The sequence below is a fragment of the Aedes albopictus genome, chromosome 3, assembly GCF_035046485.1.
Source record: "Aedes albopictus strain Foshan chromosome 3, AalbF5, whole genome shotgun sequence".
NCBI classification, from domain to species: domain Eukaryota; kingdom Metazoa; phylum Arthropoda; class Insecta; order Diptera; family Culicidae; genus Aedes; species Aedes albopictus.
Genome location: NC_085138.1, coordinates 197786248 through 197811184, shown reverse-complemented (window position 1 = coordinate 197811184; position 24937 = coordinate 197786248). Strand labels below are relative to the sequence as shown.

Sequence of the window (24937 nt, the reverse complement as noted above, 5' to 3'; positions counted from 1 at the left end):
GATTGACCAAAAGTTCTAGAAAATATTGTTGATTTGACATCTAGTGAATTGGTTCCCAAAATAGCATCAGACCATGGACTTACCAGAAATGCCAGACACCTCCTAGAATCTTATATGGAATGTTAAAAAAATAGCTTTCATATTATGAAATATTGTATCTTTTGTTAACTGCCAAATAATCTTGAATCGATTATCAAATGGATAAGAAAATCAGCGAGATGCACTTTGTCTAATATCTCTTAATCAGTCGAATAAATTGGCTCCGAAGTACTTGGTATTCATGGTTATGGTGTAAAAAGGACAAAAATGATATATCTACTAAGTTAATCAGTTTTGGCATTAACTAGTTATTTTGGCTGTCCGGTTCTTGCATTTTTTCCACAATATATAAATTCGAAGCTTTCATTTAACATATTGTTAGTTTTCATAAAATTCATGTGTATTTGGAATTTGATAATTAAAATTTTGTTGAAAACAATAACCTGCTAGAATACACTTTGTATGATATCAGCATAATTTATTGAAAAATAATTTCCCATAGACTGGTGAAAAACTAATGCAAGATAACAAGTGAATACAATAATAAAAACCCGATTTAATGAAATACTCTTCGTAAGATATCTCAGTAATCAAATGTCGATTCGAAATAAAATTTCAGGGCCTTATACAAGGATAAGCTGTAGCTTTCATTTGGTGCTTAGAGAACCTAAATCGGTTGACAGATGGCTAAGATATTTATTATGGTACCCTTGGTCCAAAATCTCTCAAAAAGTTAACCTGTATTACTCCCAAGTACTCTTTGAAAGATATCTCGATAATCAAATGTCCAATTGTAATGAAATTGTATAGGGTTCTACTAGAATGTTGTAGCTTTCATTTGGTGCCAGGATAACCGAAATCGGTTGACAGACGGCTAAGATATTTATTATTATACAATTGGTCAAAAATCTCAAAAAGTTTAGTTGTATAAATCCTAAGTACTCTTCGAAAGATATCTCTGTTACCAAATGTCCAATCGAAATAAAATTTCTGGGTGATCTACTAGGATGCTGTAGCTTTCATTTGGTGCCAAGAGAATTTAAATCGATTGACAAACGGTCGAAATATTTATTATGATACACTTGGTCAAAAATCTTAAAAAGTTTAGAAATATGACTCATAAGTACTCTTTGAGAGATATCTCGGTAACCAAACGTCCAATCGAAAAAAAAATCAATAGCGTTCTACTAGGATGTAGTAGCTTTCATTTGCTTCCAAGAGAACTCAAATCGGTTGACAGACGGCTGAGAAACGTGCGTGACTTTTTTTTGTAACGCACATACACACACACACACATACACACATACACACACACACACATAAAGACATTTGCTCAGTTCGTCGAGCTGAATTCATTGGTATATGAGACTCGGCCCTCCGGGCCTCGGATCGAAAGTCGGTTTTTCGAGCGATATTTATACCCTTCTTATGGGTGTAAGAAGGGTAAAAAGGCTTTTCCTACATACATTCCGTGATATTTTTGCTACTGTTTATTAAGCTCAAATATTACAAAGAGATAATAGCTTTTATATATTTGATGCAATTGCATTTTCATGCAGAGCTCCTTGAGAAACCAAATTTGATCATAAAAAAAGGCTTTTCCTACATACATTCCGTGATATTTTTGCTACTGTTTATTAAGCTCAAATATTACAAAGAGATAGTAGCTTTTATGTATTTGTTGCAATTGCATTTTCATGCAGAGCTCCTTGAGAAACCAAATATGATCATAAAAAATCTGTTGACAAACGTCTGAGAAATGTATTATGATACATTTTATCAAAAATCTCTCAAAAGCGTAAATTTCATTACTCCTTAGTACTCGTGGAAAGATATCTCGGAAACAAAATGTCCAAACGGCATGAAATTTAATAGCATACTACTTGGATGCTGTAGCTTTCATTTGATGCTGAGAGAACTCAAATCGATTGCACACGGCTGATTCATTTATTATGAAGCATTTTGTCAAAGACCTCTCAAAAAGTTAAGTTGTATTACTCCAAAGTACTCCCCGAAAGATATCTCGGTTACAAAATGTCCAATCGGAATGAAATTCAAAAGCGTTCTTCTAGGGTGCAGTAGCTTTTGTTTCGGGCCTTAAGAACCCGAATCGGTTGATAGACGGCTGAGAAATTTATGGTGATACACTTTGTCAAAAATATCTAAAATAATTAAGTTGTACTACTCCCTAGCACTCTTTGAAAGATATCTCGGTAACCGAACGTCCAATAAAAAAAAAAATCAATAGCGTTCTACTAGGATGTAGTAGCTTTCGTTTGGGGCCTTAAGAACCCAAATCGGTTGATAGACGGCTGAGAAATTTATGGTGATACACTTTGTCAAAAATATCTAAAATAATTAAGTTGTACTACTCCCTAGCACTCTTTGAAAGATATCTCGGTAACCGAACGTCCAATCAAAATAAAATTCAATAGCGTTCTACTAGGATGTAGTAGCTTTCATTTGCTTCCAAGAGAACTCAAATCGGTCAACAGATGGCTGAGAACCGTGAGTGACATTTTTTTGTAACATACATACACACACACATACACACACACACACATACACACACACGCACATACAGACATTTGCTCAATTCGTCGAGCTGAGTTGATTAGTATATGTGACTCGGCCCTGCGGGCCTCGGATCGAAAGTCGGTTTTCCAAGCGGTATTTATACCCTTCTTATGGGTGTAAGAAGGGTAAAAAGGCTTTTCCTACATACATTCCGTGATATTTTTGCTACTGTTTATTAAGCTCAAATATTACAAAGAGATAGTAACTTTTATACATTTGATGCAATTGCATTTTCATGCAGAGCTCCTTGAGAAACCAAATTTGATCATAAAAAAGGCTTTTCCTACATACATTCCGTGATATTTTTGCTACTGTTTATTAAGCTCAAATATTACAAAGAGATAGTAGCTTTTATGTATTTGATGCAATTGCATTTTCATGCAGAGCTCCTTGAGAAACCAAATTTGATCATAAAAAAAGGCTTTTCCTACATACATTCCGTGATATTTTTGCTACTGTTTATTAAGCTCAAATATTACAAAGAGATAGTAGCTTTTATGTATTTGATGCAATTGCATTTTCATGTAGAGCTAACTTGGGAAACCAGATTTGGTCATAAAATAGGCTTTTCCTACATACATTCCGTGATATTTTTGCTACTGTTTATTAAGCTCAAATATTACAAAGAGATAGTAGCTTTTATACATTTGATGCAATTGCATTTTCATGCAGAGCTCCTTGAGAAACCAAATTTGATCATAAAATAAAAAAAGGCTTTTCCTACATACATTCCGTGATATTTTTGCTACTGTTTATTAAGCTCAAATATTACAAAGAGATAGTAGCTTTTATGTATTTGTTGCAATTGCATTTTCATGCAGAGCTCCTTGAGAAACCAAATATGATCATAAAAAATCTGTTGACAAACGTCTGAGAAATGTATTATGATACATTTTATCAAAAATCTCTCAAAAGCGTAAATTTCATTACTCCTTAGTACTCGTGGAAAGATATCTCGGAAACAAAATATCCAAACGGCATGAAATTTAATAGCATACTACTTGGATGCTGTAGCTTTCATTTGATGCTGAGAGAACTCAAATCGATTGCACACGGCTGATTCATTTATTATGAAGCATTTTGTCAAAGACCTCTTAAAAAGTTAAGTTGTATTACTCCAAAGTACTCCCCGAAAGATATCTCGGTTACAAAATGTCCAATCGGAATGAAATTCAAAAGCGTTCTTCTAGGGTGCAGTAGCTTTCGTTTCGGGCCTTAAGAACCCGAATCGGTTGATAGACGGCTGAGAAATTTATGGTGATACACTTTGTCAAAAATATCTAAAATAATTAAGTTGTACTACTCCCTAGCACTCTTTGAAAGATATCTCGGTAACCGAACGTCCAATCAAAATAAAATTCAATAGCGTTCTACTAGGATGTAGTAGCTTTCATTTGCTTCCAAGAGAACTCAAATCGGTCAACAGATGGCTGAGAACCGTGAGTGACATTTTTTTGTAACATACATACACACACACATACACACACACACACACATACACACACACGCACATACAGACATTTGCTCAATTCGTCGAGCTGAGTTGATTGGTATATGTGACTCGGCCCTGCGGGCCTCGGATCGAAAGTCGGTTTTCCAAGCGGTATTTATACCCTTCTTATGGGTGTAAGAAGGGTAAAAAGGCTTTTCCTACATACATTCCGTGATATTTTTGCTACTGTTTATTAAGCTCAAATATTACAAAGAGATAGTAGCTTTTATGTATTTGATGCAATTGCATTTTCATGTAGAGCTAACTTGAGAAACCAGATTTGGTCATAAAATAGGCTTTTCCTACATACATTCCGTGATATTTTTGCTACTGTTTATTAAGCTCAAATATTACAAAGAGATAGTAGCTTTTATACATTTGATGCAATTGCATTTTCATGCAGAGCTCCTTGAGAAACCAAATTTGATCATAAAATAAAAAAAGGCTTTTCCTACATACATTCCGTGATATTTTTGCTACTGTTTATTAAGCTCAAATATTACAAAGAGATAGTAACTTTTATACATTTGATGCAATTGCATTTTCATGCAGAGCTCCTTGAGAAACCAAATTTGATCATAAAAAAGGCTTTTCCTACATACATTCCGTGATATTTTTGCTACTGTTTATTAAGCTCAAATATTACAAAGAGATAGTAGCTTTTATGTATTTGATGCAATTGCATTTTCATGCAGAGCTCCTTGAGAAACCAAATTTGAAAAAAAAAAAGGCTTTTCCTACATACATTCCGTGATATTTTTGCTACTGTTTATTAAGCTCAAATATTACAAAGAGATAGTAGCTTTTATGTATTTGATGCAATTGCATTTTCATGTAGAGCTAACTTGAGAAACCAGATTTGGTCATAAAATAGGCTTTTCCTACATACATTCCGTGATATTTTTGCTACTGTTTATTAAGCTCAAATATTACAAAGAGATAGTAGCTTTTATACATTTGATGCAATTGCATTTTCATGCAGAGCTCCTTGAGAAACCAAATTTGATCATAAAATAAAAAAAGGCTTTTCCTACATACATTCCGTGATATTTTTGCTACTGTTTATTAAGCTCAAATATTACAAAGAGATAGTAGCTTTTATGTATTTGTTGCAATTGCATTTTCATGCAGAGCTCCTTGTGAAACCAAATATGATCATAAAAAATCTGTTGACAAACGTCTGAGAAATGTATTATGATACATTTTATCAAAAATCTCTCAAAAGCGTAAATTTCATTACTCCTTAGTACTCGTGGAAAGATATCTCGGAAACAAAATATCCAAACGGCATGAAATTTAATAGCATACTACTTGGATGCTGTAGCTTTCATTTGATGCTGAGAGAACTCAAATCGATTGCACACGGCTGATTCATTTATTATGAAGCATTTTGTCAAAGACCTCTTAAAAAGTTAAGTTGTATTACTCCAAAGTACTCCCCGAAAGATATCTCGGTTACAAAATGTCCAATCGGAATGAAATTCAAAAGCGTTCTTCTAGGGTGCAGTAGCTTTCGTTTCGGGCCTTAAGAACCCGAATCGGTTGATAGACGGCTGAGAAATTTATGGTGATACACTTTGTCAAAAATATCTAAAATAATTAAGTTGTACTACTCCCTAGCACTCTTTGAAAGATATCTCGGTAACCGAACGTCCAATCAAAATAAAATTCAATAGCGTTCTACTAGGATGTAGTAGCTTTCATTTGCTTCCAAGAGAACTCAAATCGGTCAACAGATGGCTGAGAACCGTGAGTGACATTTTTTTGTAACATACATACACACACACATACACACACACACACACACATACACACACACGCACATACAGACATTTGCTCAATTCGTCGAGCTGAGTTGATTGGTATATGTGACTCGGCCCTGCGGGCCTCGGATCGAAAGTCGGTTTTCCAAGCGGTATTTATACCCTTCTTATGGGTGTAAGAAGGGTAAAAAGGCTTTTCCTACATACATTCCGTGATATTTTTGCTACTGTTTATTAAGCTCAAATATTACAAAGAGATAGTAGCTTTTATGTATTTGATGCAATTGCATTTTCATGTAGAGCTAACTTGAGAAACCAGATTTGGTCATAAAATAGGCTTTTCCTACATACATTCCGTGATATTTTTGCTACTGTTTATTAAGCTCAAATATTACAAAGAGATAGTAGCTTTTATACATTTGATGCAATTGCATTTTCATGCAGAGCTCCTTGAGAAACCAAATTTGATCATAAAATAAAAAAAGGCTTTTCCTACATACATTCCGTGATATTTTTGCTACTGTTTATTAAGCTCAAATATTACAAAGAGATAGTAGCTTTTATGTATTTGTTGCAATTGCATTTTCATGCAGAGCTCCTTGTGAAACCAAATATGATCATAAAAAATCTGTTGACAAACGTCTGAGAAATGTATTATGATACATTTTATCAAAAATCTCTCAAAAGCGTAAATTTCATTACTCCTTAGTACTCGTGGAAAGATATCTCGGAAACAAAATATCCAAACGGCATGAAATTTAATAGCATACTACTTGGATGCTGTAGCTTTCATTTGATGCTGAGAGAACTCAAATCGATTGCACACGGCTGATTCATTTATTATGAAGCATTTTGTCAAAGACCTCTTAAAAAGTTAAGTTGTATTACTCCAAAGTACTCCCCGAAAGATATCTCGGTTACAAAATGTCCAATCGGAATGAAATTCAAAAGCGTTCTTCTAGGGTGCAGTAGCTTTCGTTTCGGGCCTTAAGAACCCGAATCGGTTGATAGACGGCTGAGAAATTTATGGTGATACACTTTGTCAAAAATATCTAAAATAATTAAGTTGTACTACTCCCTAGCACTCTTTGAAAGATATCTCGGTAACCGAACGTCCAATCAAAATAAAATTCAATAGCGTTCTACTAGGATGTAGTAGCTTTCATTTGCTTCCAAGAGAACTCAAATCGGTCAACAGATGGCTGAGAACCGTGAGTGACATTTTTTTGTAACATACATACACACACACATACACACACACACACATACACACACACGCACATACAGACATTTGCTCAATTCGTCGAGCTGAGTTGATTGGTATATGTGACTCGGCCCTGCGGGCCTCGGATCGAAAGTCGGTTTTCCAAGCGGTATTTATACCCTTCTTATGGGTGTAAGAAGGGTAAAAAGGCTTTTCCTACATACATTCCGTGATATTTTTGCTACTGTTTATTAAGCTCAAATATTACAAAGAGATAGTAGCTTTTATGTATTTGATGCAATTGCATTTTCATGTAGAGCTAACTTGAGAAACCAGATTTGGTCATAAAATAGGCTTTTCCTACATACATTCCGTGATATTTTTGCTACTGTTTATTAAGCTCAAATATTACAAAGAGATAGTAGCTTTTATACATTTGATGCAATTGCATTTTCATGCAGAGCTCCTTGAGAAACCAAATTTGATCATAAAATAAAAAAAGGCTTTTCCTACATACATTCCGTGATATTTTTGCTACTGTTTATTAAGCTCAAATATTACAAAGAGATAGTAGCTTTTATGTATTTGTTGCAATTGCATTTTCATGCAGAGCTCCTTGTGAAACCAAATATGATCATAAAAAATCTGTTGACAAACGTCTGAGAAATGTATTATGATACATTTTATCAAAAATCTCTCAAAAGCGTAAATTTCATTACTCCTTAGTACTCGTGGAAAGATATCTCGGAAACAAAATATCCAAACGGCATGAAATTTAATAGCATACTACTTGGATGCTGTAGCTTTCATTTGATGCTGAGAGAACTCAAATCGATTGCACACGGCTGATTCATTTATTATGAAGCATTTTGTCAAAGACCTCTTAAAAAGTTAAGTTGTATTACTCCAAAGTACTCCCCGAAAGATATCTCGGTTACAAAATGTCCAATCGGAATGAAATTCAAAAGCGTTCTTCTAGGGTGCAGTAGCTTTCGTTTCGGGCCTTAAGAACCCGAATCGGTTGATAGACGGCTGAGAAATTTATGGTGATACACTTTGTCAAAAATATCTAAAATAATTAAGTTGTACTACTCCCTAGCACTCTTTGAAAGATATCTCGGTAACCGAACGTCCAATCAAAATAAAATTCAATAGCGTTCTACTAGGATGTAGTAGCTTTCATTTGCTTCCAAGAGAACTCAAATCGGTCAACAGATGGCTGAGAACCGTGAGTGACATTTTTTTGTAACATACATACACACACACATACACACACACACACATACACACACACGCACATACAGACATTTGCTCAATTCGTCGAGCTGAGTTGATTGGTATATGTGACTCGGCCCTGCGGGCCTCGGATCGAAAGTCGGTTTTCCAAGCGGTATTTATACCCTTCTTATGGGTGTAAGAAGGGTAAAAAGTCTTCACCTATGTCCTGGAAAAATTCTTGGGTGCATCCCTGGCAAAGATGATGAAAATATTTCTGAAACTCCTGAACGAATCTCTGAATGAATTTCTGAAGAGATCCAGAGACGAGAGGAATTTCTTAAAGAATCATTAGAGGAATTTCTTAAAGAACTCCTAGAGGAATCCTTCAGGTATCAGGTATCAGAAGGCCGGCTCCAGAGGCACGTTATCTTCCATTTGGGACATTTGTGCCATCGCCAAAATAATAACCTATTTATCATCTACCTGAGGGAAAAGGAAGGAAATAAGGATAAGGATGGGGATAAGGGACAGGTAGGGAAATAGGAAAAGTACCCTGGAAGAGGATACTAACGCATAAGCGTACCCCAATGGGTTCAAACAGCGCCCTGAAAAGGGCACTGTAATAACGCATTAAGTGAAAGAGAGCCTATAGCTCTTTACCACAGCGGGTTAAGAACAACAGAATATCCTGAATATTCAGGTCTCTGAAGTCAGTTTCACTTAATAAGTGTTTACCGAATACTCGGAAACGCAGTTGCGCAAAAACTGGACAGTTACATATCAAATGATACGAAGTTCCATAATCGGATTCACAGCTATCACAGGCAAATGAATCAGCTTGCTGAATATTCACCATGTGATAGCTGAATCGGCAGTGGCCAGTCAATGCTTTGACCATCATGCTGCAGTTCTGCTTCGACAGATTAGTTAGATACTTCGCCACCTGTTGAGATGGCTCAGTACAATACAATTTTGTTTGACGACATGACTCAAAACTATTCCAATATTGTCTGTGTTGAGTGGAAGGGCTGGTTGAGGGCCAATGAAGTCATGTGATGCTCCAGTGCGAGCTAACTCATCAGCCATTTCATTTCCAGCGATGGAAGAATGGCCAGGTACCCATACAAGGTAAACAGCGTTTGCTGCATTCAGCTCTTCGATTAGAGTTCGACAAGTGATAACTATCTTCGACCTAGAGTTGGCCGAAGCAAGTGTTTTAATAGCAGCCTGGCTATCTGAACAGATGTATATTACTTTGCCCATTACGTGCTGCTGAAGTGCTGATTGCACTCCGCAAATAAGATCAAAGATTTCGGCCTGAAAACGGTGCAGTCAGTGTCTACCAAGTGAGTAAGACTGATACAGCCTTAGCTCACGAGAATAAACACCAGCCCCTGCTCGACCTTCGAGAAGGGAGCCATCAGTGTAACATACGATGCCGTCTGAAATACTTCTTTCCAGATATCCAGATGTCCACTCTTCCCGGGAAGGGAATTTCGTGGAAAATGTCCTATATGGAAAATTACAAGAAATTGTAAGATCACTTGGAGCAAGGACAACTTTGTCCCAATTCACCAAAAGTGGAAACAACGAGGTGTGTGTTGAACTGCGGTTCACAGGAGTTTCCTCTAGTAGACCGAGTACCCGTAGACGGTAAGTGCAAGAAAGTGCTTCTTGTTTGAGATGAATGTGTAGTGGAGCAACGTCAAAGAGAACTTCGAACGCTGCCGTGGGAGTTGAAGAGAACGCTCCAGACATCGTAAAAGTCGAACGCTATTACGGTTTCGCTTTTCCGTAAAAAGAACAATAGATGTTTTACTCGGATTAACCGAAAGGCCATATTGGCGACACCAACCCTCAAATACCTGTAGGGCGCTTTGCATCAGGTCGAAAAGGGTGGTGATACACATACCAATTAACAATGCTAGGTAGTCGTCGGCAAAACCATAAGTAGGAAAACCGCTATTATTGAGTTGCCTCAATAGCGTATCTGCTACGAGATTCCACAAAAGCGGTGACAAGACTCCCCCTTGGGGGCATCCACAAACACTCAATTTCCTAATCGCCGCTTAACGCAATGTCGAGAAGAGATGTCGGTTTTTGAGCATTTGGTGAATCCAATTGGAAATCATTGGAGATATACCATGACCCCGTGCGGCTTCCAATATGGCATCGAAAGGCACGTTGTCAAAGGCACCCTCGATATCTAAAAAAACACCCAAGCAGGATTGCTTTTGAGCGAAAGCCTTCTCGATATCGTGAACATCTTTGTGTAAAAGAGTCACAGTGAACTTACCAGATTGGTAGGCATGTTGGTTCACATGAAGAGGCACGTTGGCCAGATGAACATCACGGATTGACAGTTTCTAAAATTGCATTTATTCTGCCTTGCTGATAGTTAAAGAATCGAACTTTGCCCACCCGAGACTACACTTGATGTAAGGAAAACAAACATGCTTTACGTATCTAACTGCATATTAACCTATCAAGGACTGTTAAGTTCTGGTAATTCAAGGACTCACGGGCATTCTTGATGTAGAACACATTCTCTAATTTGACAGAGTTTTGCAATTAGCCTAAAGACCCGAGTTTTTCTTTATTGTCCTGGGACTAAACTAGAAGCAAGACATGGATGAGGCTAGAGTTCCGATGCATGGATAAATATCAGTACCACCGTTTTGTTTTTCTCAGAATTCAAATAGATTGTGTTTGATTAGGGGCGCTCTTTCACCATTTAATCGCGATCGATTTCTTGCACCTCTGAGATAACAAAACAGGAACTGTACAGAAATCGATGCTTCATTGCCTCTCAATGACAATGGAGTAATACGACATGCACTAAATAATAAGGATACGGGTAATGCCACAAAAGATCTAAATACTGGTCGCAGTGGCTCACCCGAACAGAGAAAAAAAAAGAAATTGCTGGAGGTATCCCTGGAGAAATTTTTTGGCGTTTCAGAAACTTTAAGGAGTTTGGAGAGCGTTTGAAGAGGTTTCAAGGAAGCTTTTGGTGGTTTCAGTGTAGGTGTTTTGAGGGGATTGGGAGGTTTACAGTTATTTCCAAGGAGGTTTTAAGGGGGTTATAGAAGTGTTTTATAAGGTTTCTGGGATGTTTCAGGGGATTCCGTTTCTCCGAATGCCGTTTCCCCGAACGGTACTTTTCCCCGAATAACCCATTTCCCCGAATCACACCCTTCTTTATTTTACAGGCGGTTCTTTCAAGTTTCATTGCTCCTCAGGCTCAGACCAGCTGAAACCCTGCTGTATGAAGAATGGTAATATGATTCTTTCCATTGCTGCTCGTTCTTTCTAGAACAAAATTGATTCCAACGACCTGTCTGACTATGATAGGATATCTTTTTGAATAACCTAGTTCTCAGGACCAGCTGCATCGTACGGTCCAAGTAAAGATAACAGATAGGATTTTATAACGCATCCAAAACTTTTGGACCTAATTTCGCATAAAAATTTGCCATGAGAACCGCAGACGTTATGATCTGACCCCCTTGTGGCGCTATCGGGCCCTGAAGCCAGTTTGAACCTACTGAAACCCCTGAAACTCCCTGATTTCCCCTGAAACGTTCCTAAAAATCTCTTGAAACCCATCGAGACGCTCTAAATAAAAAAAAAATAAGCTCTATTCAATAAAGCAAACATAATAGCACAGACAAACAGACGTATTTTCGTGAAAATCCATTGCCCAGTTCACACTACCATCACCTGGTGGACATATTCCATAAAACACTGCTTTGTGCAACATCGTCATCAGTAGGCGCTAGTGCAAAACGTCAAACGCAAAGAAAAATGATGCGCACGCCTCTGGTTGTGAAAGCCACGACTATGAAAATTTAAAATTATCTTTAAAAGCGTGGTCGATGGAAATTTCGCAAGTGTTACGTACGTTTGTCTGTAGTTATAGCATCTCAGAGTTGTCAATGTTGTATGCAAGCCGGCGTTGGTCCGATCAATTATATATCAGAAATCTCTATCTATCATTCCTGAATTTTTTGAGGCCTGTGCACTTATATTTCATAACACATGTTTCCTTCTTTCCATTCCAGGTCATGCCAAATCTGTACGGTGACATCATGTCGGACATGTGCGCCGGTCTGGTCGGCGGTCTGGGTCTGACCCCCTCCGGCAACATGGGTCTGAACGGTGCCCTGTTCGAGTCGGTCCACGGAACCGCTCCCGACATTGCCGGAAAGGATCTGGCCAATCCGACTGCCCTCCTCCTGTCGGCTGTGATGATGCTGAGGCACATGGAATTGACCTCGCATGCCGACAAGATCCAGAACGCATGCTTCGAAACCATCAGAGAGGCCAAATTCCTGACCGGTGATCTGGGCGGCAAGGCCAAGTGCTCAGAGTACACCAACGCCATCTGTGAAAAGATCCACTAGACTAGGTCACGTGGTGGTATCTCTCGCATCGTACCATACATAAAAAAAACATAAGCAGCGACATGCTTCAGTCAAATTTTACCATAGTTTTACCCGTTCAACAATCCAGTATCGAGTTTCCTTCCAACAAAACATAAAACACTATTTATTACTCTACCCCTCATGAGTCGAATCTAGCAGCGTAGTTTCGTTTCCAAAAGAACTTCTATTTCGAGCGTCACGCAGTATTATCCCGACCCGACCCCCGTTTCGAACAAACAGAATATCCACCGCCTAGTAGGAGGAGAGGATCGACTGCGGTCTGTGAACTCATGCTAATCCTCAGACAATAACACCGAAATGATAGTTGTGCGTTGCCGGAGCAAGTTTAGATGGACGCGATTCGTTGAATGCAAAACTCTACTGTCCGCGATTAATTTCCGTGAATATTGATGATTAATTGTGCGATACAGGAAACTAATTTATTACAAATTATTAAGGAAAAATGTTACTTAATCGAATAAAAAAATCAAATCCATGCGAATATGTTATGGGGTGATTTCTTGAACTTGTACGATGACATTCCATCAATTTAAAATGTGCTTTTGCTGTTGCAAATACAACCTCTTACTTTTTCGACAATATCGACGTCAGAACTTATCGTGCCGCTATCATCGACTCTGACCACCATCAGGTCATGCTAAAACTACGCTCAAAACATTCAGTTATCAGCAATGTCCGCTACCGACGACCGTGACGGTTCAACTTTGAGCGACTGACGCAACCGGATGTCGCCTCAGCATACGCGCAGAATCTCGAGGCAGCGTTGCTAGACAAGAAGCTCGATATGGGCTCTCTAGTAGACTGCAGGAACACAGTAAAAGCCGTTTTCAACGATGCAGGTGAGAGCTACGAGTACGTGGAATGGAGTCGACAGAACGAATGGTTCGACGAAGTGCGTGCGATTTTGGAAGCGAAGAACGCAGCACTAACGAGAATGCTGCAGTATGGTACCCGGCAGAACCTGGAACGTAACAAACAGTAGCGAAAACAACAGACCCGCCTCTTTCGGAAGAAGCGGAGTGCGAAAATGGAACTACCCAAGAAACACGGAAATTCTACCAGAAGCTCAACGCATCTCACAACGGGACGGTGTGGAAAACGGTGAACTGCCAATTAAGATTTTGGAATGTTCGGATACAATCAACAACAACCCACTAGTACAATTTCTATTCAAGTCCATTCCTTTGTATTTCTAATGAATGCATTATAACCTAAGCAGGAAACAAACCTTATCCAGCCCGGACAAAATATCTAACAATAGGTCAAACCAAACTTGAATCTCGAACAAAAAAAAATAAGAAAAAAACATTAAAGTTATCTGTTGCTTTCCTGTCACTCAAATTTTCTTCGTTCACAAAATCGTTAATTGCTTCCGTTTTTTGGTTAGTTATATGTTCTGATTTTCCATCTGCCTCCCACACACCGGATTTCGTTTATCACAGACAATATGTGTGTACCTATTTCTTCATGCACGAAAAAGTTTCAAGTAATTCCTCGCGTTCCGTTCCTCGAACCGATGACGACGAGTCCTGTGTCTGCCAAGTTTCTACAAAAGTAGCTTAAGAAGTAGCAAGTAGGTTTCAACTTTTACGATTATTTATTATGCCTGCATTGTACACAAAAAATGAGAAACAATAGAAGCCTACTTCACAAATAACATATGTTTAATAACGTTGGAAAAGATCATCACAACAATGATATAATAATAAAAATGCAGCAGTTTTGACAAACAGTGAATTACACGCAGTCGCAAAGTAACAGTGATATTTGCTGATGGCTATCCAGTAATTAAGGCCTACACACTTAAATTCAGAAATTGAATAAACTATGCCACAGTAAATCTTAGTATTTTTTTCCGAATGTTGCCATTTTTAACCAAAGTTTGATAAGTTCAACAAAGCATATATAATTAATGTAATTGCCGACATTTGCTAGTAAAGTTTTGGCGTCACTAGGTGGTTTAAAGGGTGATACGGTCAAAATTTGGTCACATAATTTTTTTCATAACTTTAGACTGCGTACACCAAAACAGCTAATTTTTGGACCAGTAATGCTACATTATATGTAGCTTATACCATAAAATTTTCATCAAAATCGATTAATTATTGGTTGATATATAGATGAAACCATCGACCTACCTTTTTAAAATTTTGTACAAAGGCGCTCCATAGTAAATTTTCGGAAATTTAAGGTCAGTAAAGCACACTTTTGATTATAGAACAACCAATACTGCTCCGATTTTTATCAAAATTTTACAGTATAATACTATTATGAAAATACGTTCGCAGTAAAATTTTGAGCTATTTTGTATGAATACTTTCAAAGTTGCAGCAGTTTGAATATGAAAAAAACTGACCGGGTGCCACTTAAGCAAATATAACTTTGTAACGGCTCGATCAAACTGAATGAAATTTTTACACAACATTTTGATATGCATACTTCACATACAGAAAAATTTTCATTGAAATCGGTTAAGTATTTCTGGCTCTATTAATAAAACAGTAAAAATGTGTTCTTATTTGTGAAAAAAAAAATTAAAATTGCAGATCTCAGGGTTCAACAATATCTCCGCAAATACTAGACCGATTTTGATGAAAATTTTATGGTACAAGCTACATATAATGGACCATTACTGATCCAAAAATCAGCTGTTTTGGTGTACGCAGTCTAAAGTTATGAAAAAAAATGTGTGACCAAAATTTGGCTTGACTTGACAAAATTTGACAAAATTTGACCATCTAAACAAATATAACTTTGTAATGGCTGGATCAAATTGAATGAAATTTTTACACAACATTTTGATATGTATACTTTACATACAGAAAAATTTTCATTGAAATTGGTTTAGTATTTGTGGCTCTATAAATAAAAGAGTAAAAATGTGTTCTTATTTTTTAATCCTCCTTGTACAACATTTTAAAATTGCAGTTTTCAGGATTCACAATATCTCCGCACATACTAAACCGATTTTGATGAAAATTTTATGGTATAAGCTACATATAATGTACCATTACTGGTCCAAAAATCAGCTGTTTTGGTGTACGCAGTATCAAGTTATGAAACCAATTGTGTGACCAAATTTTGACCGTATCACCCTTTAGAACAAAAAAAAGTGTGTCAAATGAAGTTCAAATAATAGTCTGATGTCAAAGCCATTATTTTTATAAGTCAAGACCAACTTGTCCAAATTTTGAACTATTTTTTTTTTTTCAATAGAAGCATTTCTCGCGTGAATTTGTTTCAAAATTCGTTCTAACTTATATCATTGACCCAATGGACCATGTCCAAATGTTGCGTTTTTTTTGCGTCGTTTGACTAGTTTATATCGTTACCAATCAATGGAAACTTGAGAGGCATTTTTTTTTCCAAAAAAATTGACAAAACAAAAAGAGATAACGCATATCCAGCTTAGCTGGGACAGGAATAATTACACTAACCTCTAATTCCAACGACAATCGCGAGGGAAACTTGGCTTCCCCAAACATTCTGTTGACTTGTGTAGTATTCATTATTATATTAAGCTGTCTTTTATCTGTCGGTTAACTAATTATACTTCCTGTGACCGATCCTGCGCACTTTTGTTCCACGATTAACTTTTTTCTTTAAATGCAAACATAGCTTCCCTTTTTGTGAATAAATACTTACGGAACTAAATATCACGATAATAAGTTAATGATAAAAGATAGCCCCCGCTTCGCAGCGTTGTTGCTCACGCAACACTGCATCACATTTGCCCTTCCCATCCTAGTACGACGTTAGTGTGCCGGAGTCTGTTCGCTTGCCACTACGCACCGTAGTCGGCGTCCAGCACGGTAGAACTGTCCATGGAACCGGGTACCTCCCCGGCAGTGCCACTTGGGCTGGGTATTGTTATACCATACTTCTTGGTAGAATCGTGCAAAAGGATTGACAAAGTTTCCAGACTTTTGCGCACCTGAAACGAAAGTAAAAAAGAAGTTATGATTGGTTGTGCATATCAGCTACATCCTCGCTCTGGAAGCACTAATGAAGACAAAAACGTATTTTACGCGCAGTTCGAACACGAGTACGACGCTCAGGTAGGCCAGGAGGAAAAATTCAGATCGACGATTGGAAAGTTCAGCGCCCACCAGCTGCCGAATGGAAACGACCTACGACCAAAAACATGACCATACGTAACATCTTTTTCCAACAAAGCCTCCCTTATCGTTACACCTGGAGATCATCACAGCAGACGGAATCGCGAATCGACCACGTCCGAATTCACGGACGACACTTCTTCGGCATCATCGACGTCAGAACCTATCGTGGCGCCAACATCGACTCCGGCCACTACATAGTGATGGTCAAACTGCACCCAAAACTTTCCGTCATCATCAATGTACGGGACCGGCGTCCGCCTCGGTACAACCTAGAGCGACTAAAACAACCGGATGTCGCCTCAGCATACGCGCAGAATCTCGAGGCCGCGTTGCCAGACGATGGCGAGCTCGTTGAGGCACCTTTAGAGGACTGTTGAATAACAGTGAAATCAGCCATCAACGACGCAGCCGAGAACACCATCGGGTACGCGAAAAGGACTCGACGAAACGAATGATTCGACGAAAAGTGCAGAGCGATTTTGGAGGAGAAGATAATGCTGCAGCAAGGAACCCGGCAGAATATGGAACATTACAAACCGATGCGGAAGCAGCAGACCCGCCTCTTTCGGGGGAAAAGCGCAGCTTGGAAGAAGAGAAGTGCGAGGAAATGGAACTGCTGTGCCGTTCCCACGAAATATGGAAGTTCTACGATTAGCTCAACGCATCCTGCAACTGCTTCGTGCCGCGAGCTAAAATATGTAGAGATACGGACAGAGGCTTTTTGACGGACGGACGAGAGTTGAAGCGAGACAGGCCAAGTCCCAGTGGGGACGTAGAGCCATAAAGAAGAAGACGTAAGTTGATTGAAAGGTGGAAGCAGCACTTCGAGGAGCACTTCAATGGCGTGGAGGACGTACGCACGGGAGAACACGACAACGGAGGGAACGACTACGCCAATGCAGTAGAGGACGGAAATCAGCCACCTCCCACGCTGAGGGAAGTTAAGGATGCCATTCACTAGCTAAAATCAACAAAGCAGCTGAAAAGGATGACATCGCAGCTTAACTCATCAAGATGGGCCCAGAAAAGTTGGCCACCTGTCTACATTAGCTAGTAGTCAGGATCTGGGAAACCGAACAGCTACCGGATGAGTGGAAGGAAGGAGTAATCTGCCACATTTACAAGAAAGGCGACAGCTGCCTACAAAGTGCAATCCCTGATCTTCCGTCGTCTGTCACCTAAAACTAATGAGTTTGTGGGAAATTATTAAGCCGGCTTCATCGACGGTCGGTCGACAACGGACCAGATCTTAACCGTACGCCAAATCCTCCAGAAATGCCGTGAATACCAGGCCCCAACGCATCACCTCTTCGTCTACTTCAAAGCGGAATACGACAGTATCGACCGCACAGAGCTATGGAACATCATGGACGAAAACGGCTTTCTCGGGAAGCTGACTATACTGATTAAGATTAAAACAACGATGGACGGTGTGCAATACAGCGTAAGGGTTTCGGATAAACTATCCAGTTCATTTGAATCTCGCCGGGCACTGCGACAAGGTGTGACGGACTCTCATGTCTACTCTTCAACATAGCTCTGGAAGGTGTAATGCGCAGGGCTTTCGTAGGCTTTATGAGTCGATGATGGCGACAAAGTAGGACCATGATAAACTTATGACAACTGTGGTAAGAGTATAGCCTGTGAAAGTGAAGTAATCGCAGTAGCGCTTGAGTAGGAGCAGGAAACTTTGGATGCTTAACCCTCTAATACCCAATCCTGCCTTTAGACGGGGTATAGTTTGAACATTTTTGTAATTTTTGTTTCGTGGAAAATCAATTTTTTTATATTTTTGGCTGATATTTAGGACTGTTCTGTATATGTCAAAATAGTTTTTGGTGTATTTTAAATCGTATTTACATTTTTTAAAAATCATTGAAAAAATGATGTTTTAGTCACCTTTCAGAAGTCATTGTTTATTTTGTATTGAATCGCTACAATTAACATATTTTAAATTTTTCCCAAATCATTCTATTCTTGTTTAATAGTTTAAGGGAATCGAATACACTCTAAAATTGTTTTCCTTAAAATTACAAGGAAAATAAAATTTTCTGTGAAAAAAATTTAAAATAATAATATTTCAACAATAATCATAAAATATCAAAATGTTTTCATCTCAAAAAATCCGTTCCCCAAATTGGCTTCCAGGAAAAATATAAAAGTGTGGGGATGCTCAAAAATAAAAATTAGAAAAATCAAAAACTGAAATTCACGAAATCGAGAATTAAAAAGAATCATCTTCCAAAACATGTTTAAATCGATTTTAGATGACGAAAAATGATACTTAGATCAAAATCAAAAATTTGGGTATTAGAGGGTTAACCAATGATAGATAGAAGATTTTGTTACATCAGGTGCCAGGTGTGAAAAGCGCCCTCGTCATCTAGACGGATGAATATCAGCACCAGACCTTTGACTTAAAGGCGATGAGGAACTATGCCAAGCCCACGGATTTTCGAGCCGATATACGCAATATTAGACGTACCCATACCGGCGAAATGATCCTTGAGCTCAACCAAGCTTACTGGTGGACCGACGCAATTGCGGACCTGCGCCACGCCTGCCTACGGGCTAGGCGGCGGATGGAGCGAGCACGATCAGAGGAAGAACCGCTGCAAAAGCCGCGCTTAAGACCGAGATAAGAGCAAGCAAAAAGGCCTGCTTTGAGGGTCTCTGTCAGAGTGCCAATACGAACCCGTGGGGTGACGCCTACAGGATCGTTATAGCCAAGACGAGAGGTGTGATGGCTCCTACAGAGCAATTTCCAGAGATGTTGGAGGGGATCATTGGAGGACTTTTTCCGCATCATGATCCTAGTCCTTGGCCTCCTTTCGTAGGACAGACGGGGACTGGGGCTGGCAATGAGAGGGTCACCGATGTGGAACTTGCGGGGATAGCTAAGTCCCTTAGCGTAGGTAAGGCCCCAGGTCCGGACGGAGTTCCGAACCTGGCTTTAAAAGTAGCTATTGCAGAGGGTCCCGAGATGTTCAGGTATGCTATGCAGAAATGCCTGGACGAGGGAGTTTTCCCAGAAGCTTGGAAGAGGCAGACCCTGGTACTATTGCCAAAGGCGGGGAAACCACCCGGAGATCCGTCGGCATATATAGACCAATATGCTTGATTGATACGGCGGGGAAGGTGCTCGAAAAGATAATCCTCAACAGAATGTTGAGGTTCACCGAGGGCGAAAATGGTCTTTCGAGCAACCAGTACAGCTTCCGGAAGGGGAGGTCCACCGTAGACGCTATCTTGTCGGTTACAAAAACCGCCGAGAAAGCACTCGAGCCTAAGAGGAGGGGAATTCGCTTTTGCGCGGTAGTGACTCTGGATGTAAGGAATGCGTTTAATAGCGCCAGCTGGTCTGCTATTGCCGATGCGCTCTTGCGTCTGGGGATACCGGAGTACCTGTACAAGATTCTCGGAAGTTACTTTCAGAATCGTGTACTAGTCTACGACACGGAGGTGGGTCGGAAGTGCTTTCACATAACCTCAGGAGTCCCGCAAGGTTCCATCCTGGGTCCGGTGTTATGGAATGTCATGTACGACGAGGTGTTGAGGTTAGAGTACCCAGTGGAAGTGGAGATTGTCGGATTTGCCGACGACATTACGCTTGAAGTCTACGGTGAAACGATCGAGGAGGTGAAGTTGACTACCGACCACTCGATCAAGGTTGTGGAGGCGTGGATGCGATCCAGGAAAGTGGAGCTGGCTCACCACAAGACAGAGGTGACGGTTGTTAACAACCTGAAGTCGGAGCAGCAGACGGTGCCCAGACAACCACTAATCGTATAAGATGCTGCATAAGATGATAAAGTGGAGGCCATATGCGTGCATGCCTCCATTTAGGCGCATGTAAAATGTACGCATATCCCCTCCACTTTAACATCTTATTCAACATTTTATACGATCGTTGGTTGACTGGGTGATCAGTGTAGGAGAGTGCACTATCCTGTCAAAGCGCTCCGTCAAACACTTGGGCGTGATGATCGACGATAAGCTTACCTTCGGTAGCCACGTCGATTATGCCTGTAAAAGAGCCTCCACAGCTATTGCGGCACTGTTCCGGATGATGTCCAATAGCTCTGCGGTGTACACCAGTAAGCGCAAGCTTTTGGCTAGTGTTGCTACGTCCATACTTAGGTATGGCGGCCCGGCGTGGGGCACCGCGCTAAGTACTAAATGCTACCGACGGAAAGTACTTACAGGCTTATGTGCCTGAGGGTTGCGAGCGCGTACCGTATCGTGTCACACGACGCTCTCTGCGTCATTACTGGTATGGTGCCTATCAGCATTCTTATCAGTGAGGACATGGAGTGCTTCGAAATGCGCGGCACAATAGGCATACGCACGACTGCCAGGATGGCCTATATGGTCAAATGGCAGCGCGCGTGGGACAGTTCCACCAAAGGAAGGTGGACCCATAGGTTGATACCGAGGGTAGATAGTTGGATTAATAGGCGCCATGGGGAAGTTACATTTCACCTGACACAGGTCCTTACAGGCCATGGTTGCTTCCGACAGTATCTACACCGTTTCGGGCATGCGGATTCTCCCGAATGCCCAGTGTGCAATGGTTTAGAGGAAACGGCGGAACACGTTTTGTTCGTGTGCCCGCGTTTTCGCACAATGCGTGACCGCATGCTTGCCACATGCGGGGAGGACACAAACCCGGACAACTTGGTCCAGAGGATGTGTAGGGATGAGTTTGGCTGGAACGCCGTTTCAACGGCTATTACCCACATCGTCTGGGAGCTACAGAGGAGGTGGCGCGTGGACTTGGAGAGTGGCTAGTCCAGATGCAGTACAAGAGGTGGTCCAGGGGTTCGGAGTCGGCTTCGTAGGTCATACCGGAGCCCTGCGGTCGAGATCGACCCTTACAGCGATTAAGTGGCCGCGGAGAGGAAGTCCCGGTAGCGGTGCTGTCGTGGCGTCGGTCTACTGGGTTGGATCCGAGCCCGCGGTTGGAAAGGGGTCCCCGGCAAGGGTCGGGGCATGTGGAGACCCTGCTGTCAGCAACCTTCTGGTGCAGCTGATAGGGCCTGAAGGGTAGTGATACCTTTGCCTTCAGCAGGTCAGATCGCGCTGCACGTGGGCATCAGTTCTTGATGTCTGCAAAGCAGTTGGGCGCGGGCGGGGTTGACCTTGCCTGCCTTCCGAGGACAAAGGGAGTGGCGAGGACCACTCGGGAAACTGGCTAAGCGCCAGCATGTTACCGTGATGGAGCGAGTCATCGATGTTCGTTGCTGCTAGGCTACGCAGGTAACCTTGAGGGTGCGATGTGCACTAGCCCCTCTCTGAAGCCAATACCTTCTTGGTGGTTCCGGAGAGACGTAGGGTTTGGCGACCATAGGAATGGTTTAGTGGGTACGAGGAGAGAGTAGTCCTGGCTTTTACTTTTGTTGTAGAAGACGGCCTCAGACCTACACTACCCTAATCTTCCTGTTAGGGTGTCTGTCGAGCAGATTATCCCCCTATGGTTTAGAAGAAAAAAAAAGACAAACCCGTAAGTTAGCCGCATACAAGTGTCTGGTAGAAAAGGTCTTTGGGAGTGACAAGTTGAAGGCTCTCATCGCGGAAGCGACTCTAAAGGTGAAAACTCTGGACGAGATGATGGTTGCAGAAGAGCTTGTCACAGTACTGCGGGACCAGATACATGTCAAGGTGCACTTAGCAGTCGCAGCCATTCGGCCACGGAAAGGCCCGTCTGCGACTTGGCCTTTGTTCAGCTACCTGTAGCAGAGGTTAATCCGTTCAAGCAGGCGTACTCAAGTTGGGATGGTCGGTATATTCGCTGGGCCAGCGGAGGTATGCTTCAAGTGTCATGAACCGGGACGTAGGTCTTGGGACTGTAAAGACACCGACAGGAATCACGAACATCAAGCAAACAAAGGGAGGTCAAGGGTAGCCGGCTTTCAAAAGAGCTCAACAACAGTAACAGTGCGTGCAGGTAACGCAACAGAACATGAACCATTGTGACCACTAGACAAGCAACAACCCTGCAAAGCTGGTGTTCGCAAGAGATCCGGATGGTACAAAAAGACCTGGAGGGCAGCGATCTGCAAAATGTGGGACGCGGCCGAAGATGAAGGACTGCAACCACGAACCGAATGTTGTGGCGATGAATTGTAGATTCAGTTTTACTATAAATATGATGTAATGCTAAATAAAAATAAATGAATTGGCTGTGGCTGTTGAGATCGAAGTTCCTAGTGAGCGTAACCATATGCTTGCTACATGTAGCGAGGGAACGACTCCGGACAATTTTGTCCGGATGATCTGTTTTTTGGGGATAGATGTTTGCGTTTTGGCTATTGATTGATTTTATTAGCTATCGCCCAAACCGTCCGTAGTGCTATTCTAAGCCGGCAGCTACACGGGTAAACTCTATTATTTACTTGGCAACGCATTCATATGGTTCCATGATAGGTACCCAGATTGATAGTTGAAATAATTGAGAACACGTGTTTCTCGAAACAACCACTGCATAAAACATGAGCTACAATAATTTACAGCTTTGCCATTTGCGACGGGTCAGCATCATCTCCGAACTGTGGAAATGCATAGTCTTCCCATCTCTAACACCCAACAAACGATAATTGTGAGACTAAATTTACATACCTTTGCAATTTGCTCTAGATTGGAATTGAGTACTATTTGAGCCTCCTCCGTGCTTCTGTCCTGCATCTGCTTCTGCCACTTGAGAACTTCCGCGTAGACATCCATGTTGTCATCATCACCCTGAAAGATGGGAGGGAAAGCTTAGATCAAGAACACGCTGAAGATTTATCTAATTCCACACACTCACCCATCGGAAGTTGTTGAAGTTGGATATCCGCGACTGCAGGTAGTGTATTTTGTACATGAGAAAACAAGAGAACAGTGCTAACACTATTGCTAAAATTATTCCTACGTGTATAACACCAAAATCGGAGGGAAAGATTTGTTGTAGCCTATTTCTAAGTCTTGTTAGAATGCTATTGTTAGCGCTACTATTACTACTATTACTGCTAGTACTGCTACTTTGATAGGGGTTATCACTAAAGCTGGGTTTCTCTCTAAGAGTGGCGTTGCCGGATGATGTCTTCAAAATTGCCGCGGACGCTATGAGCGCCGCCGGTGCCTTGATAATGATCTCCTTCTGGACGGTTTTTATATTTTTCGAACCTGTGAAGAAATAGAGATGGACAGAAGATACGTGATGTTATTATTGAGCGAACCCATAAGGCTAGGGCAAGTTTCGTGTCATCCAGTTACATTTTATAACGCACGTAGCGGTATGAGCGAAGGAAGTGAAACGCTCATGTAGACGGTATTGTTCGTGCAGTTGAAAATCGGATGTTTTGACAAGCAAAAATCGATTTTTCTCCTAAACCGTGTGTCGGACGTGCGTCGGGCACAGTGCGCTGGATAGAGGGCCAGGTCCGCTGTCCAGCGCACTACGTCCGACGTTAGGTTTCACGTATGGATTTTGAGAAAATTCGATTGTCGGGTGTGGGGAAACTTCTGGTTTCAACCGCGACGGCAATACAAATAAGCGTGGGCGCACTCCTTAGCCAACGAAGGCAAGCAAACCTCAAATACTCCCAGCGGAGTTGATCAGGGAACTGAATGTACGTTCTGCATGGTTTGACACGAAATCCAACCCCAGAGTGTTTCCAACATTCTTCTGCCTAAAAGATCTACAACTACTTACCGTCCAGGGACCGCTTGATGCCATCAATCACCGTAATCTTATCGTTAGTAGAATCACCCGAATCAACTAGGTCAGACTTTTTATCTTTCACTTGGGAAGAACTTTCGTTACCACTAATTGAGCAGCTGCTGTCATCCTCCACCGAGCACTCGGATGCCTCGACGTCCGCCTTCTGTGCGATAGGCTCTTCGATCTCCACCGGCGCAACCGGACGCCACACGCTGCACATTAGCCGGTAGGCGCTCTCGCGGCTCATGAAGCTGGCGAACACGTGCCGATCCTCGCACGTCGTAACGCCGACCGCCGTTGGGAACATTTTGGCTGTCTTCTCTTTGGAGATTTTTATCACTGACACCGTGGGAATCAAGAGCTGGGAGGATAG

At 41.0% G+C, this 24937-nt stretch overlaps 2 protein-coding genes across 11 annotated transcripts in view; one reads left to right on the top strand and one right to left on the bottom strand.

Annotated features, from left to right (window-relative positions):
• Window positions 1-13224, top strand: part of LOC109428133 (probable isocitrate dehydrogenase [NAD] subunit alpha, mitochondrial) — a 28868-nt gene extending 15644 nt beyond the window's left edge. For both annotated transcript variants that reach the window (XM_019703820.3, XM_019703818.3), the window contains one exon: window positions 12358-13224. In XM_019703820.3, coding sequence (XP_019559365.1) covers window positions 12358-12699 — 342 coding nt within the window. In that variant the 3' untranslated portion in view covers window positions 12700-13224. The remainder of the gene's footprint in view (window positions 1-12357) is intronic.
• Window positions 13225-13899: 675 nt separating this feature from the next.
• The window catches only part of LOC109411639 (GRAM domain-containing protein 2B), a 126334-nt gene continuing 115296 nt past the window's right edge, over window positions 13900-24937 (bottom strand). For all 9 annotated transcript variants that reach the window (XM_062858328.1, XM_062858322.1, XM_062858324.1 and 6 more), the window contains 4 exons: window positions 24556-24925; window positions 23668-24026; window positions 23481-23600; window positions 13900-16675 (listed from right to left, as the gene is read on the bottom strand). In XM_062858328.1, the coding sequence (XP_062714312.1) occupies window positions 16526-16675; window positions 23481-23600; window positions 23668-24026; window positions 24556-24925 (999 nt within the window). In that variant the 3' untranslated portion in view covers window positions 13900-16525. The remainder of the gene's footprint in view (window positions 16676-23480; window positions 23601-23667; window positions 24027-24555; window positions 24926-24937) is intronic.